This window comes from Mustela nivalis (genome assembly GCF_964662115.1).
Source record: "Mustela nivalis genome assembly, chromosome: X".
NCBI lineage: Eukaryota > Metazoa > Chordata > Mammalia > Carnivora > Mustelidae > Mustela > Mustela nivalis.
The window spans coordinates 127,018,083-127,035,338 of NC_139040.1; the positions used below are offsets into that span (position 1 = coordinate 127,018,083).

At 55.8% G+C, this 17,256-nt stretch overlaps 1 protein-coding gene across 2 annotated transcripts in view; it reads right to left on the reverse strand.

Annotated features, from left to right (window-relative positions):
- SHROOM2 (shroom family member 2) overlaps window positions 1-17,256 on the reverse strand; it is a 133,390-nt gene that overhangs the window by 47,818 nt on the left and 68,316 nt on the right. For both annotated transcript variants that reach the window (XM_082717127.1, XM_082717126.1), the window contains exons 3-5: window positions 9,461-9,592; window positions 2,783-5,237; window positions 1,167-1,264 (exon numbers count right to left, since the gene is read on the reverse strand). In XM_082717127.1, the coding sequence (XP_082573253.1) occupies window positions 1,167-1,264; window positions 2,783-5,237; window positions 9,461-9,592 (2,685 nt within the window). The remainder of the gene's footprint in view (window positions 1-1,166; window positions 1,265-2,782; window positions 5,238-9,460; window positions 9,593-17,256) is intronic.

The following is a 17,256-nucleotide window of genomic DNA, read 5'->3' on the forward strand; positions in this document are numbered from 1 at the left end:
GCAGCGGGCTGGGCGAGACGGGGACAGCTGGGGCTGGGCGCAGACTCACGCAGCAGCTCTGGGAATAAAGTGCTGATTGTGTTTCTCAGAAACGGCTGCATGCGGTAGGTGCATGATTCGCCCGGCGTTCGTTCTTAGCCGGGGAGGCTTGGTCTCAGCCACGCAGACCGTGAACTGCAGGGACCTCCTACACAAAATGCCACTCTTGTCCCGCAGGGCTGCGTAAAGACTGGATACTCTCGCTTACAGCCAACAGCACTCAAGTTTACAGCCCAACGAAACTAAAGCCCATTATAGAAGGCCCTTAAAAGCAAACATCTAAATTGGATATTTCTGCACCAGAACCTTATGAGGTTCTGAATATCACACCCATAACTAGACATTCTTCAAAGCAACGGAAAAATCCACTGACCCAACTGTGTACATTTATTTCCATGCTTCTATCAGCCCTTCTAAAATAAGGGGACCCCACAGGTCCTAGAGCATCTACGCTTTTCCCCTCCCTCCCTCCTCACGCGTGTCAAGGGCGAGATGACAGTCTGTCTGTCCATCCACGTATCCATCCATCCTCACTACAGCTGAACAGCCACACTGGCTGCGTTTTAGAACTACGTACAGCACACGGCCTGGAAGCGCCCTGCTCTCGGGCATCCACCGTTCCGTAAGATGCTCTGACCCTCCGAGGGCCCCACGGAATTGGTTTCTATTTTCAGGCTGAAAAGAAGCCCCGCTGAGAAAACCTGGCTTGTTCCTTCCTGACAACCCGTCCGGGTGACTCCCAACGTGGACCTGTTGCCCGAGCGGCCCAGCACACCCCTGATCCCGCGGTCTGCAGGAAGCGTTCCATTCCCGCACGCGACACCAGAGTTCTCATCGTCTCCAGATAAAGAAGCTCGCTGTCCAGCAAACCCAGCAGCCATTCTGCACCCCGAGGACGCCCCAAAGGTGTTCGGGCCCAGGGAACCTGATCCCGGCAGTGGTGCCGGCCCGCGGGCTCTGCCTAGGATGCGCCGCCCGCACCGAGCATGCCGCAATCCACAGCTGCTGGCGGCCCGTCCGGCTCTGGCCACAAACATGCCCCGTCATGCTCACTGGCGCCCAGCCGCCACAAAGAAGGCCACCCCCGACACGTCCTCTCCGCAACCCCACACCCAAAGTTCACCTACCTCGGATGGGGCTGTCCCTCCTCGGCCCAGACTGCGGAGGAACGTTCTCTGCGCTCACCAGTGTCCCCAACGGGCTGCTGCGGTCCGATGGCAGCTTCCTGCCAAGAGCAGCACAGTGAGACACCGAGTCACCAAGCCGCCTCCTGTACGACGTCTGTTATTACGAACCCCCTCATTGTGGGTTTGCCCTGCGGGCCTGGACCACGAAGGCAGTGACGCAGCCTGCCGTCCCGTGCTGACGCTCGGCCACAGGGCCGGCCGGCTCAGCTCTCCAAACCGGTCTGTCAAAACGAATGCACCAGACCACGCGTCCACGTCTGTCCCGGGCAGGGGGCGGGAAGCCGGAGGGAGGCCCGTGGAGCCACGCAACACAGCCGGCCCAAGCGGAAACGAGACAGAAACCAGCCTGCACACAGCCGGTGACAGCTCGCTGCGGCAAAGCCCCAAGCCCTAGCCCTGGGCAGAGTCCGGGGCTCTTCTCTCTGGCCTGAGCAAGCGTGGGAGGCTCCGAGGTCAGGCCTCGCGGGCCGTGGGCTGGGACCCAGCCACGACAGAGAGCCACACAGGCGGTGGTGGTAGGCCTGTCAGCTCAGGGGTGCCACGGACAAATAGGCCACCCTTCTTATACACACAGACACACTGTCGCGTCCTAGGCCCGTGACTTGTTCTTGGGAAAAGAAACCGCATCGCGCCCTGCAAACCTTTTCTCTGAAACACAGAGATAGGTTTAAGAGGCAGAACAGGGGGGTGGCGCCTGGGTGGCTCAGTGTAGGTTAAAGCCTCTGCCTTCAGCTCAGGTCATGATCCCAGGGTCCTGGGATCAAGTCCCACATCGGGCTCTCTGCTCAGCAGGGAGCCTGCTTCCTCCTCTCTCTCTCTGCCTGCCTCTGCCTACTTGTGATCTCTGTCTGGCAAATAAATAAATAAAATCTTAAAAAAAAAAAAAAAAGAGGCGGAACAGGCAGAGAAAGGGAGGGATCGCGTGGCACGGACTCTGACTATGGCTCCGAGTACTCCGTTGTTCCAAGTACTCCGCTGTTCCAGCAAGCTTAACGTTCCCCTGACCGTCAGAACTCTCACCTGACTGAAAAGTGCAACAGTTTAATGCACGCGTGCTAACTTACATCGGCCCTGGAGCAATCTCTGAAAATATTTGGAAAAAAAAAAAAAAAAAACCCTGAAAAAATGAAAAGAACAAACACTAAAAACTGTAAATGGTCCGAAGGCTTGAAGACAGGCCGCCCTACACTTCACCAAAGTACCACTTTCTGGTTCAGAGGAGAAGCAGCCATTTTCTAGGACCCCCCCAAATTCTCTGCGTAGTGTTAAGGCTGGGACACATTCACCTGGGGAAAGACAGCTGTAGTGACAGAGGAGGAGACGGCTAGGGACTCGAGAGTTGCACGCCAAGATGGCCCTTCAGGGGTCACGAATGTCCTGACTTGTCCCCAGGGACCTTTCCCACAGGGCCACGCCGGAAGGGCTACAGCACATGGGTGCTCAAACCGCTGGGCACACGTCACACTGACTCGGGCCGTTCTATTTCGGGGCCTCCTCTCTGAGTGATTAGGACGGCAGGCGGGGGACAGCCCCCTCGCTTGCGGCCCGAGGCTTACCTGCGTGTAGAGGTCCGTGGATGGCGATGACCGGGACCGTCCGTGAACGTACTGCGGCCTCTCGTGTTGCTCCAGACCCACGTCCAGGATGTCGTCGGCTGAGTGGTACCGCCCGGAGCTCCTGCCTTCTAGAGCTGGCCTCTGTTCCCGCCAAGACGCTTGGTACTCAGCAAACGTCCCGAGTCTCTTGGGCGGTTCCGGTTTTCCGACCTTCCCCGCTTTTCCGTGACCACTGGGGTGCTCTCCAAAGGAGGTGGTGCGGGCCCGCTTCTGGAACCAAGGCTCTGCACCCTCGTACCCGCGGCCTGCTGTCTGCGGCCTCTCCAGCCTCTCCTTCGGGAAACCACAGAGCGCTGGGTTCGGCCCCGGTCTCTGCTGAACAGGTCTGCTGGTTTCCTCAAAGAACTTCCATCGGTCGGCGAACGTGCCCAGTGTCTCGTCGGACGTCCCGGGGTGCTGCTGAGGGCGCTCGTGCCCCGAGAGCCCCACCTCGTTCATCTTCTCTGGTTCGGAGTAGGATTTCAGCTTCTGCTCCAGTGTGAACCGCTTGCGGCCTCCGATGCGGGGAACGTGCGGCCCGCCTGCTCCGGACGGGGACGGCTTGGCCGGGCCCCCCTCCCAGACGCGGGGGACGGGGTCCGGACCGGCGCCGTGGTCCTCAGCCCGGTGCTCCGGTGACCCTGCGTAAGGATCGGCTGCGCTGGGCTCCAAGTCACGGCGCTTGAACGACGTGGCCCTGAGCACCCGGGCCTGGGCCTCCTTCACGTGGTCTCTGTAGGTGCCTGTGAAGGACCCTTCTGGGGTGGCGCTGGTGGCAGCCCCGTGCTGCGTCCCCCAGCCGGCGGCCTCCCCCGCCACGCCCCCTGCCCCGGTTAGCGCCACCGCGCTCTTGCTCTGCTGTAGCCTGGCCCGTCGCATCTGAATCTCGTTCCTCAGGGTGGTGGCGAACCGGTCACTCCTCCGTGTCGGTTTGCCCCCGGGGGCATCTGTCGGGGGCGGCCTCTCTGTGTGGGTTTCCTGCCCGTTCTCGGGCCGCCGCGTCCCCTCCCGCGTCAGCGAGTGCAGCATGGGGGTCTTCTGGCGGGAGATCTGGCTGTTCTCGCCGTCCGCCCATGCGAAGCCGTCCGCAGAGCCCCTCGCTCCGGCCTTCGCCACGGGCCTGGCTCCCTCTGTGTCCTCACATGCTACGGAGCGGCCCTCTGCCCCTCGGTCCCCTGGGTCACTCCCGTCTCTCTCGGGGGGGCCTGCGGCCACCTCAGGCTGCAGCAGGGAGCACCGGGGCCTCTGGCCCATCGGGTGGGAGGCAGGGTACTCGGGGGCGCCCAGGACCACGTCAGGCTGCCAGGCCTCCTCGTGCAGCCATGCCGCCTGTGTGCTCCCCTGCAGGCAATGTCTGCTGGTCACACAGTAGTAGCGGCTCTGCCCGCCGCCGTCCCCCTTCTGGTTGGTGGCACTGGGCCACCTGACCTGAGGGGGGCTGTCGTCCTGGAAACGGCCCCCGGGGATGGCCAGGCGGGGCTGTTCCCTCAGCGACGTGGCGGCCCTGGGGCCCTCGTGGGAGAAGGGGCTGTCGTCACTGTACTGGCGTGGGTGCTGGCAGCCGTGGGAAGACGGCGGGAAGCGCACATCCGTGCTGGACAGGGAGGCCTGCAGCCGGCCGGGGGCCCCTGGGAGGCCGCCGGCCCTGTGGTCGGAGGGCAGCACCCCTCCGTCCAGGGGGACGTCCGGCACGCAGTCCGAGCTCCCGACGGCTCTCCTGCCACTAGGATGCACTGGCCTCCACGGATCGGCAGCTTCTGTTCTCCAGTCGCTGCGGGGCTGGGCCCGGGTCAGGCCCAGAAAGTGCTGTGCGTTGGCCGCCTCTGAAAATGGAGGGCCCTGGGTCTTCTCGTGGCTCTTGGTGGCTGCGAAGCTGTCACTGCGGAGAGGGGGAGGGGGCGGAGGAGGGGACGAAGGTGCTTTTTTCTTCTCAGGGACATACCAGACCGGCCCAAAATTTGACCTCCCGGCGGTGGCCAGCTTGGCCTCAGGACTGTCCTCCGGCCTGGGGCTTTTGCGGCTGTCACAGGGGACCCGGGCTGGGAAGTACCCGAGCCTCTCCTCCAGGCCCGGAGCATCGCTGGCAGCCTGGCCCTGCCGGCTGCCACCTGGCTTGGAGGCCTCCCAGAGGCCCACTTTGTAGATGATGTTCTCTGTGGAGGAGGCGTCGGCCTTGGGCAGGGTGTGGTCAGGCGTGCTGGAGCTGGTGGAGAAGGAGCCGTAGGCCGAGTCCCGCTTGCTCTGGCCGCCCAGGTGGTCGATGCTGCTGTTGGACTTGGCCGCGGACAGGCGTCCGGAGGGGTAGTGGTGGGAAGGCTGGTCCAGGCTGTCGACACTCCCGAGTGAGCTGAAATGGTCCGAGGTTCGCTGCAGGTTCGACTGCTCCCACGGGCCCGACAGGTCGTGAGACGAAGAGCTAGCAGGGAAGGAGCACAGGGGGGTCTGCTTTAGAATCGACGAGCAGCGGCGGGGAAGATGAGCGCGGCAGCACACTGAATGCCGGTGGCCCGCACGAGACATCCAGACGCCCAGAACTCTTCCCAGAACAGGGTCCTGGGACCTGACAGGGGACCTCACCACAGCATTTTATTATTTTTAAAATTTATTGTAAAAAGATTTTATTTATTTGACAGAAAAAGAGCGAGAGAGAGAGCACAAGCAGGGGGAGCGGCAGGCCGAGGGAGAGGGAGAAGCAGACAGATGTGAGACTCGACTCCAGGACCCTGGGATCGTGACCTGAGCCAGAGGCAGACACCTCGCTGACTGAACCACCCAGGCATCCAGGAGTGAGAGAGGGAGAGGCAGGCTCCCCGCTGAGCAGAGAGCCCGATGCGGGGCTGATCCCAGGACCCTGAGATCATGACCTGAGCTGAAGGCAGAGGCTTAACTCACTGATCCACTCAGGTGCCCCTTTTTGGATTTTTTCCCCCTTAATTTAATAGAGAGAGAGATCAGGGCGCCTGGGTGGCTCAGTGGGTTAAAGCCTCTGCTTTCAGCTCAGGTCATGATCTTGGGGTCCTGGGATTGAGCCCCGTATTGGGCTCTCTGCTTGGCGGGGGGCCTGCTTCCCCCTACCGCCTGCCTGCTGCTCTGCCTACTTGTGATCTCTCTGTGAAATAAATAAATAGATAAAATCTTAAAAAAAAATAGAGATCACAAGTAGGCAGAGAGGCAGGAGTGAGAGAGGGAGAGGCACCAGCACAGCATTTTAAACAGTAACTCTGACAACAGGCTGAAAAAGCCCAGCCCGACTCACTCGATGCTCTTTCCCCAAACACATGCCTTCAGGTGCTAGCTGTACACACTCCTGCCCTCAGGGTGGCCAAAACCACAGCGGTCAGCAGCGGGGAGACTCTGCCTACGTGAGCGCTTTCATCCTCCATCACAAAGTACGGCAGCTGGCGGTCCACAGCCCGTGAGCACGGGGGTTAGGCAGTTAAAGGGTTGGGGGCACGTGGATCAAAAGACCATTTCAGGACTCATGAGAATGATAAGAAATTCAAATATCACTGCTTACAGATAAGGTGTGATTAGAACCCAGTAGGGGCCATCCGTGTACACACCGTTTGTGACTGCTTCTGAGCTGGGGAACTGGCAACACACACGGGCCCACGGAACCTAAAATACTTCCTACATGGCCCTTTCTAGAGCAGGTCTGTGGACCCCTGGGCTCTGCATACGAAAGGGTTTTTGTTCGAATGACTAACAGAGAAGAACCTACTGAACCATGACAGCTTTCACACTGAAAGGGGACGTCCAGGGGCGCCCGGGTGGCTCAGTCGGTGAAGTGTCTGCCTTTGGCTCAGGTCATGATCTCGGGGTCCTGGGACTGAGCCCCACATGGGGCTCCCTGCTCCGTGAGGAGCCGCCACCGGCTTCTTCATGGCCGGCCGCTCCCCCTGCTGTGCTCACTCTTCCTCTGACAATATCTAAACAATAACAAGTAAATTTTAAAAAATGCAGGAGGTGCAGGACAATGTGACTTTTCCACACCTAAGCATTCAAGTACCATCAACTCCTTTCAGCTGTCACTGAAGGCAACACGTGATTGAGAGAACTCCAGCGACAGGCGTTTTCAGCAAAACACGACACTGCGGGGCCAGGGGCCTCATGACGCCTGGCAGAGTTCATCGGAGCTGTACCCGGACTGCAAACATTCTGGTTTGCAACTAGCATGGGGTCTAGGAGGAGGAAATGCAAAAGCCAGCCTTACTGCTACAAGCTGGGTGATGCACACTCATCACGAAGTCTACCAGGCAGTCACAGCGCACAGGGGAGCCTAAGGGCCCTCTGTGGCGAGCTCTTTATCCAACCTTGAAAACACTTTCATGAAAGCTCAACAGAGCTGGAACCTTCAGGCTTCAAGGTCAGAAAAACAAAAACCAAAACCTACTGCCCACAACTGTTGCTACTTTAGGTCTGGGGAGAACCCGGATAAGAAAGCAAGCCATGTCAGCACAGCGAGGAGACTGAACCGGCTAAATGACTCTTAACAACAACAGCAACAAGACAAATGAAAACACAGGGAGAAAGATTATACCTACATGCTCTGAAGGTCTCATGGCTCCTGGGGACAGGGAGGTATTCCTGAGGGGAGGGGACTATGGGGGTTTTACACCCTTCTCTGGACGGACACAGCAGGTGCCCCTCAGACACAGAACACCGTCCACTCCGTCCTCCCCCAGTGCCCTGAGGGGGCTCTCCCCATGCGGACTTCAGTCTTGGCAGATAGGAACAAGGCTCAGCACCGCTTCCACACAAATGTGGGCAGCATTTGTGCGTCTTTAATCAAGAAACCACCAAAGACTGGATGGCTCAGTGGGTTAAAGCCTCTACGTTCAGCTCAGGTCATGATCGCAAGGTCCTGGGATCGAGCCCTGCATCGGGCTCTCTGCTCAGCAGTGAGTCTGCTTTCTCCTCTCTCCCTCTCTGCCTGCCTCTCTGCCTACTTGAGATCTCTGTCTGTCAAATAAATAAAATCTTAAAAAGAAAAGAAAAGAAACCACCAAAGGGACTGAATGGACATCCTATTACATTACTTCACCTCAATAACGAAAGGCAAGGCCCACTTTCCACTGAACTGTAGTATGCAGCTGAGAACCCGTGGTTTCTCAAAAACACCCTGGACTGCCAACACCACGGTCTCTCATCACTTCGAGTAGATAATGCATTTGCGATGTCTTTCCTCATAAAAGCACTGCATGATTTTACAGCAAACCAGTGTTTGTTAAAAATCAAAAATAGATTCTGAGGGGCGTCTGGGTGGCTCAGTCTGGATTAAGCGTCTGGCTCTTGGTTTCACTCAGGTCAGGATCTCAGGTCCTGGGATCGGGCCCCCCGTGGGCTCTGTGCGCCACGTGGAGACTGCTTGACATTCACCCTCTCCTTCTGCCCCCAACTTGTGCACACTTTCGCTCACTCTCTCGCTCCCAAATAGATAAATCTTTTTTTAAAAAATTGATTTCGGGGCGCCTGGGTGGTTCAGTGGGTTAAGCCTCTGCCTTCAGCTCAGGTCATGATCCCAGGGTCCTGGGATTGAGCCCCACATCGGGCTCTCTGCTCAGCGGGGAGTCTGCTTCCTCCTCTCTCTGTGCCTGCCTCTCTGCCTACTTGGGATCTCTTTCTGTGTCAAATAATAAAATCTTTAAAAAAAATACTGATTTTGAGGTGGTTAATGACCTCCACACACACAGGCACAAATGCACTTATAGAATAGGTATGTACGCACACTCACACACACACACACACACACGTGCACACATCCTAAGCATGCACAGATACACCTACAAACACAGATACACATACCCAAACCCACACTACTTGCTGTCACCGTCATCCTTTTAATAGGAGACTTGTGATGACGCTGGGGGCTGACCCAAGAGGATGGGTGCCTAGCTGGAGTTTCCTCAAGCCAACACCGCTGTGGGGCTGTCACACGCGTACCTCATCCAGCGGCACTTCTGCACCTGATATGTGGACGCCAGGTCGACCAGAACGCCGCCTCCTTTTGCCAACCAAGAGCTCCCACCGTCTTGGTCTTGCACTTACTGGGAACCACCACTGGGCCCTCAAGGCTGGCTGCCAGCCTGGCGTGTGGGCTGTGAAGCCCTGGTTTCCTCTGTCCAGCCACAGGAGAGCCTGGGCGTTGGGGACAGGGTGCTGATGCTTCCCAGGACTGCCTGGGAGCCTCTGTGAGCTACACTTGCCGAACCCGTAGGTAGCGCCTGTCTTCCAATCTAGGCACAAAAATCTCAAAAGAATGGCGGTGGCTGTGGGCAAGCGGGTGGCATGGTAGCTGCCCCAGTCAGGTCGGCGGGTGGCATGGTAGCTGCCCCAGTCATGTCGGCAGCTGGCCCAAAGGCGTTCAGGCAAGAAGCCCAGCTCCCAGGCTGCCGACGGACTGAGCACCGGAAGGAGAACGCACACCTACTCATCCTTGCTCTTGATGTTTCAGGTTTTGTTCCCAGAGGTTGGCCACCTCCCTACTCTGAAAAACTTGGAAAGTTTTACCAGGAATGCTGTGCTAGTGGCTTTTCCTCATCAGAAAGACGAAACTGTTCTGAAGGTGAGAGAGGTGCTCTCGTGGCAGGGCTGGGAAGCGACGGACACCGCCCGTCCCGGTGGGAAACGCGTGCCTACCTGGTGTGGTGTCGCCCGTGCCAAGAAGGGCAGGCGCCGGCGGGGGGGAACGGCGCTGCTGCCATCTCGGGGTGGCTGTCGGAGAACTTGGTGGCGTGCCAGGAGTGAGGCCTCCAGCTCACTTCATTCTTCCTGAAAAAGAACGCAGACGGCTCAGGGACCCTGAACAAAGGACGACTCCGTGCCAAGACAGAAGTGCGACATGGAAAAGAAGTCACGGTGACTTCCGTCCGGTTCAGAGCATCGCCTCCAGGTGCTTCCCACTGGATCTGGACATGAACACGGTGTGTGACACATTTCTTAATACAGAACTCACGTTAATGCAGAGACCATCTCAAGCTTCCACATGTGAATTAACCCTTATTTTCCAACATCTATTCCCACAGTAAATCCATCTTGCTGTCCCCTGGGCCACCAGCACGACCGCAGACAGACTCTTCCGTCTCTGCTTCCGCACCGCTATGCGCACAGCCCTCAGCCTCCCTGCGGAACACGGACCGCACAGGACAGAAGCTCCGAGAGTGCCCCGCTCCGCCGGGTCATGCAGAGTTTAGGCCGCCGTGACTTACTCACTTAACCCAGGAGACACAGACACTTACTTACGTGAACGAAGACCTGCGGACGTGTGTTCACTCCCCTGGGCCCCTCGGAGCGTCTGCAAAGTCGGCTAAGGGTCCCCATTCCGGGAACGTGAGGTCCTAGACCTACAGGCGGCGGCCCGCCCTGCCCGGGCTCCCACCCCATGGTCCCCACCGCCCCGCGGCGGGCACACTGGTGTTCTGGCTGCACTGCCTGGGTGCGGGAAGGGAACTGGAGTCGGAAGTCCGCGGGGCTGCCATGAAAACCTGACAGCCTCCGAGAGAAGGCGGCCCACCGGCCTGTGCTCGCACTCTCCGCTTCTCCTGTGTGGCACAGAACTTGCTCGCTCTGGACAGCCTACATCCCCTTCAAGAACACAGAGAGACCTCAAAATGTGCCTCGCTGGGTACGGACACGTGGAATGTGTTGACTTCAGGAGTTTCCCCATGAACAAAACCACAGAAGAAACAAATTCATCGCACCGCAGAAGTAAAGGGACTGAAAACCAAACTGTACCTCATAGAGTTCCTCAGAATCCTCGTAAGAAAGGTTCTGGCCTTGTGAATTTCATTTTCAGATGTCTTTTTTTGTGCTAACATATCCACAATTTCTTTCATCTTCTTTTATAGTTAATTAATGAAGGAAAGAAACTAGATGGAGAATGGAGGCAAAGGGAAACAAATAAAAAAAAAAGGCCAGGAAAGGAAAATGCCTTGTCTTCTCTGGCAACATCTTCCAACCCTGCAACTGGCAAGACTGGGGTATGGGCTGGCTTACTGGGGTAGCAGCGTTCCAAGCATAAGCATGTTTTCTCTTTTTTAAAAGGATAATCCACACAGATGCAAATCTATTTCAAGAAGACATAGTCAGCAGTTGTAGTATGAATTAAGGGCATTAAAAAAGAAAGGAACAGGGGCACCTGGGTGGCTCAGTTGGTTAAGCATCTGCCTTCAGCTCAGGTAATGATTCTCAGGGTCCTGGGATCAAGTCCTGCATTGGGCTCCTTGTTGAGCGGGGAGCCTGCTTCTCCCTCTGCCTCTGCCCCTCCCCCCTGCTTGTGCTTGTTCTCTCTCACGTGCAAATAAAATGTTAAAAATTTTTTTTAAAAAAGATTTCATTTATTTATTTGACAGAGATCACAAGAGGCAGTGAGACAGGTAGAGAGAGAGGAAGGGAAGCAGGCTCCCAGCTGAGCAGAGAGCCTGATGCGAGGCTCGATCCCAGGACCCCGGGATCATGACCTGAGCCAAAGGCAGAGGCTTTAACCCACTGAGCCAGCCAGGCTTCCAAAAAAGTTTTTTGAAAAAGAACAAATGAGGGGTGCCTGGTGGCTCAGTCTACTTGTGATCTCTCTGTCAAATAAATAAACAAAATCTTTAAAAAAATTAAAAAGAACAAATGATAACACAGTGATGAGGTTACACCTATCCGCTAAAACAAGGATCTCACGGATACTGGACACAGTGATGTTTTCCTAAAACACAGGCGCTTGCAGCAGGTCCTCTGAACATCCTAGGGCATAATGAACGTATTTAGCAACGTTCCAGCTCCTTCCTGCTTGTCAGCCCCTCTCCTGGTTCAAACTTATTGATAAGAGAAAGAAGGACCTTGGGCACCCATGTGTGCATCAGTCCCAACCCTGGGCGGATGCTGGACAGGAAGGCTCTGGGGACCGAGCGCTCTGGCGCCACCCAGTGTGCACATACAGTCACTGCGCCTCTGGCTCCGCTTCAACCAGACCCAGCGGCAACAGAACTGCAAGTGGATTGAAGATCCTCCTTTTTGCTGGATCGTGGGGTTTCTTTTCACACAGGTGGCTTTATTTATTTATTTATTTTTAAGATTTCACTTTTTTCTTTGACGGAGAGAGGAGTGAGCGAGCACAAGCAGGCTCCCTGCTGAGCAGGGAGCCCGACACGGGGCTCCATCCCAGGACCTGGAGATCATGACCTGAGCCGAAGGCGGACGCTTTGCCGACAGAGCAAGCCACCCCGGCCCGGCGCCCCTCGGGTGGCTTTATTATTTTTTTTTAATATTTAAAACAAATTTTTTTTATCTTTAATAAAATAATAAAATAATTAAAAAATTGTTTATTTATTTGACAGAGATCACAAGTAAGCAGGCAGAGAGAGAGACAGAGATCACAAGTAGGCAGAGAGGCAGGCAGGCAGGTAGAGAGAGAGAGAGAGGATGAAGCAGGCTCCCCGCAGAGCAGAGAGCCTGACACGGGCTTGATCCCAGGACCCTAGGATCATGACCTGAGCCAAAGGCAGAGGCTTTAACCACTGAGCCACCCAAGCGCCCCTATTGTTGCTGTGTGGCAGGGACAGTTCTGGCCTTGGAATGAGCCACGAGTGGCGGACGGGCACGCAGCTCACTGGAGCCGCGAAGGCCTGTGCAGCTTAGCTTGTCCCAGTGGCACTCGAGATCCTGCTTCTGTGCAGGGTGGCGCGGGCAGGAGTGCCCCAGACAAAGACCAACAATGCCACACACTGTGCATTGAGCCCCACAATACCAGGACTACCAGAAATGGGGTTCAGTCTAGAGGCACCCCGGACTACGGTCATCCCAGTGTACACGGAAGAAAGCCCTTTCTATTCAAAGGGCTACTGACATTTGTAATCCTTACGGTGTACGCTTACTGTAGAAAACATGGAACACGGGGCGCCTGGGGGGCTTACTCGGTGAAGCGTCTGCCTTCGGTTCAGGTCATGATCCTGGGGTCCTGAGATGGAGCCCTGCATTGGGCTCCCTGCTCAGCGGGGAGTCTGCTTCTCCCTCTGCCTCTGCCCCCCGCTTGTGCACTCTCTGTCTCTTGCTCTATCTCAAATAAATAAATCTTAAAGAAAAGAAAATATGGAACATTTAAAAATGAAGAAGGCACTGAGAAGACCAGAGGAAAGTGGGCCACAACCTACAGACGACCACAGGCGCCGTGTGCGCATTCTGCCCCATCTCCTTCTAGACGACCCGGGGAATGCTGCAGACAGCAGGTCGTTCCTTCTGCAGCCCGCCGGCTTCTGTGCGCGCCCCCAGGCCGCCGTCCCTCTTCCAAAACGTAATCTCTCTTCCGTGCTTAATATTCCTTTGATATACATACTGAAAAGCCACAGTACTGACCATGAATATTTTCTGGTACTCCAGACAAAATTATTCACCCTAATGACAATTCTCCTAATGCCTTTCCCACAAATCACAAAATACAAAATTTATGTTAATTTTTAAAATAATTTTATATGCTAGGTAGTCTCTGAGGGGATGTTGGAAGGACAGGATTTAGATCACAGATTTGAAAAATGCTATGCTATCCCTGAAAATTAAGAACAAATCTAGATATCAGAAATCCTTTTACAAAAAGGAAATATGAAGATAAATGCTTCAATAAAATGTTCATCATTGTCATAAAGAACAATATCCGCCCCCCACCCAAAAGAAAAGTCCCATGAGTGCTGGGTAAGTTCTGTAATGAGAAGCCAACAGGCACTGCCGCACAAGACAAACGCAGTCTGTGCCTCGTCACCACAAGCTCCATCAGCCTGATGGGACCAGACCCATCGGTGGGGAGGCCAGGGGCCCCGGCTCTGGGTGCACACCGTGATGGGCCCGTGCACAGGGCGTGAGGGCTTTCAGGCAACACTGGGGTCGGGGAAGGCTCCTGGCGGGAGAAACGTCAACAGGGCTGTGTGGAAGCATCTCACAGAAAAGCATCAGTGGGCCTGGACTGGGAAACACCTGGGTTCCAGAGAAAGGGGGAGCTGGACAACGCGGCAAATGGTTCTCAGGGAGCCCGAGTGCACAGGACTGGCCCTATGCAGACAGCCCCCGGAATTCAAGGAGGGGAGCGGGTCCAGGCCAGCAGAGGAGGTGGGGGTGGGGGGTGAGGGGTCTCTGCTGGAGGAGGGGTGAGTGCCAGCATCCTTCTTAGTCCTTCCAAAAGAAACAAAGAAAAAGCACCAGTCTACAAACACAAAAGCAACCTTGCTCTGACCCCACCACTTCCTGTCTCTGCCAAGCCTAGGGAAGGCCATGTCCTGACCAGCCTCTCCCTCTGCGGGTCTATCGAGCTCCTGCCAGATCTCTGCAACTCGGCAACTCTGCTCCGGACAGCTCTTGCTCTCACTCCAGAATCTTCGACGGCTCCCAGTGGCCACAGAAGGAAGCCCAAGCGCTCACATTCTCAGGCATCCAGCCAACCTGTCGTGTGGCATGTGCCCCCGGGCCAGCAGCGTGGGCATCGGCTGGGCACAGCCTGGGTGGGCTGATGCGTTTGTGCTCACCTTCCTGGCACATTCAGATGCGGGCTCGGGCCCCATGCTCTCTGCCTCTGGCTCCCTTTCCCTGCGCTCCCTTGGGTGCCATCTCTTGAGGAGGCTCTGGTACAGCTGACGTGGGACCAGACTGGCGGCTCAGCCCTGGCTCAGCTTTCCAAGGACAGGCCAGAGCCCTCTGCTCTAGAAAGACTCTGCTGAGATCTGCTTCCATTTCTCTTGACGTCTTTTGGCTCAGCTCGTGCTCGGGCTTTCCCGGTCTGTGCCTATGAGCACACTCAGGGGCCGGCTACTTCCCGGAGGGCTGGACCTCATGCTGTGACCTTCACCTCTCCCTGGAGCGCTTCTAACCCGCTGCGGGAGCACACACAGCACTCCATACCTGGCACACGGGTCCCCTCCCTGCCAGTGGTGCGACAACGTGACAGTGTCCTGGGGATGGCACGCTGGCTTACGTCTACTGTGGGGTACGGGGCAGACAGTCCCTGCTTTCAAACAGGGCGAGAATTCAGATAGAAATTCCTAGGGATCTAAGTAGTCGAAATGGATACCAGACATCAAAGCCACACTTCGCACAGAGGCCAGGCTCAGAAGTGGCCTTCCCACCGCATGAAAGCACCAGGGTTCCTGTCCCGAGGCCGGGGCGCCCCGCATCCTCACCCCCCCGACAAGGGCGAGTCCTCGTTTCTGGTTTGGCCTCTGGTGCTGCCCCTGCGTGTGTCCGCTCAAAACACCGTGTAGGAAGGTCACGCTGTGAACATGGCCAGACAGGAACAAACCCAAATGACTGGCTTTTTCTAGTAACTTCTATCATCTTCACATCAATAAACCGATTCGTGTCAGAAAAGAGAAAAAAAGAAAGACGATCTCACCTGCCTATGTCCACTATGTCAACTGACGAACACACGAGTAAGCCCAACTCAGTGCTTTAAAAGGGCGCCAACCCAACTTCCTGGTTACGTTTCAAGAGAATAAATTTTTTTTGCCAAAGACACTCAGGACACTCAAATGTGCAGGCATTAATAAAACTGATTATAAACAGCTCTCAGCATCAGCAACAGGGCTGAGGAGTCATATATAAAAGAAATGAAAATAAGTAAAACATTCTCTGCACATTATTAAATAATGAATAAATAAAACATTCTCTGCATATTATTAAAACATCTCTGCATAACCTATTAGAAACCCTCAAAGTTTTCACACTAAGTTTTATAAACATCACTTATGTGCTGTGCAATGAAAAAAATCTTAACTTTTTTTACCACTCCCTCCTTGACTTAGAATATGAAATGTCTCATGTAAATGGAAATTCATGTGATCAAATTGCTCAGGCCATAAGCTGAGCCTACATTTGAAGAGAAGCAATTCTTCTCTTTTTCTCCTGATTTTACTCAATAAAAACAACAATGGAAAAGAGCCCAAAGACGTCAGGGTATCTGTGCAGGTTAATTTCTGGGTCTGCTCTGTTTAACAAGAAATAGGCATGGAGCAAACAGTCTTGAGTCCCAAAATGCTCGAAACAGAAGCTTTTCCCCTGACACTACAGCCAACACCTGCAGACTGGCCTCTGAGAGTACAGGGTTCCAAGGACACCTGCCAACACCCCTACTAAGGCTCCCAGCCTGCAACAACACAGAGACACACACAGACACAGACACACACACAGAGGTTCTGTCCCAGGAAGAGCTCTCAGGAGGGGAAGGTAGGGCGGATACAACCTGCGGACGTGCTGGCCAGCCCTGTGCTCCCGCGGCATGGCTGCAAGAAGCTGCTTCGAGGAACATCTGTGCTAGCCCATGTCAGGGCCACGCACAGAGCCACCTGCTCCAGGACAGCTCCAAGCAGCCAGGAGCAGAGGGGGGCACGGCACAACACAGGCTTGCTGTGAAATTCGCTGCAACTGAGCGACTTCCAGAAAACAACGCATGTTCCAAGAAGTTTGCTCATGGCAAGCATGGCTGCACGCACGAGATCTGAAACCTCCTTCCTTCATGTATGGAATCATTCCACAGCCCCGCCAACCTGTACAACCACCCGCAGAGAACCTGCCTTAACCCTGGGCCTTAATCTGCTCCCGGATGCAAGCTTAGTGCAAGCTTAGTGGCCGTAATCAGAGTCACAGCTGGTGTCGGGCCGCCCACTAAGAGGCAGAAGAGTCCACAAAACCCTACTGATAACTCGGCCCTGGTCCGACTGCTCACGGCAGTTCTGAGTCTTGGCTAAGAGTCAGAGTAACGATGTGCCCGGCAGCCGGACTCCATTTCAAGCAAAACTAGGATTACCACAAGGATTGGAAAGAGAAGCCAAAAGGGCGATGGCAAGCTTTCCAAAATAACGAATGGCATGACATGGAAAAGAAACATTCCACAGGCTATTGGAAGTTCTCCGAGCTTGCGAGGAGCTGACCTGGGAAGCGAGGGGGATGGAGGACTGCCCGGCACTCGTTATGCCCAGCTTGCAGCCCGCACTTTATCTAGTCACACGGCAACAGCCCCCCGCCCCGCTCTGAGCGAGATGCTTGCCCTCCCCGACGCACCGCGTGCCCCGGGGAAAGCCGCACACCTCTCCCACGGCGAAGGCCTGTCCCCTCGGCTACGGGGATCAGGGAAATGCCACCTGTGACCCAGTTTCCGGTCTCACTCCACCTTCCCTAAGCACAATTGCTTAAGCCCCTGGTGCTGCCCAGCAAGAGCGCCCGGGGCTGTCTGTGCAGACGCCCGCAGGGGACCCCTGCAGAGCCGCCGGTCAGCCCTTGCAGCGCGGGCCCTGGGCAGATGACAACCGTGCGCACACACATGGGAAAAGGTTCCCGTCTCCGCGCCACACCTTCCTGCGAGCAGCACTTCTGGGCCGAGTAGGACCACAGAGGGCCTGGGAGGGAAGGACGAGGCAAGGACGTCCCGTTCGGGCTGTCCTCAGGGTCCTGCAGTCCTTCTGCTCCCCCACCCC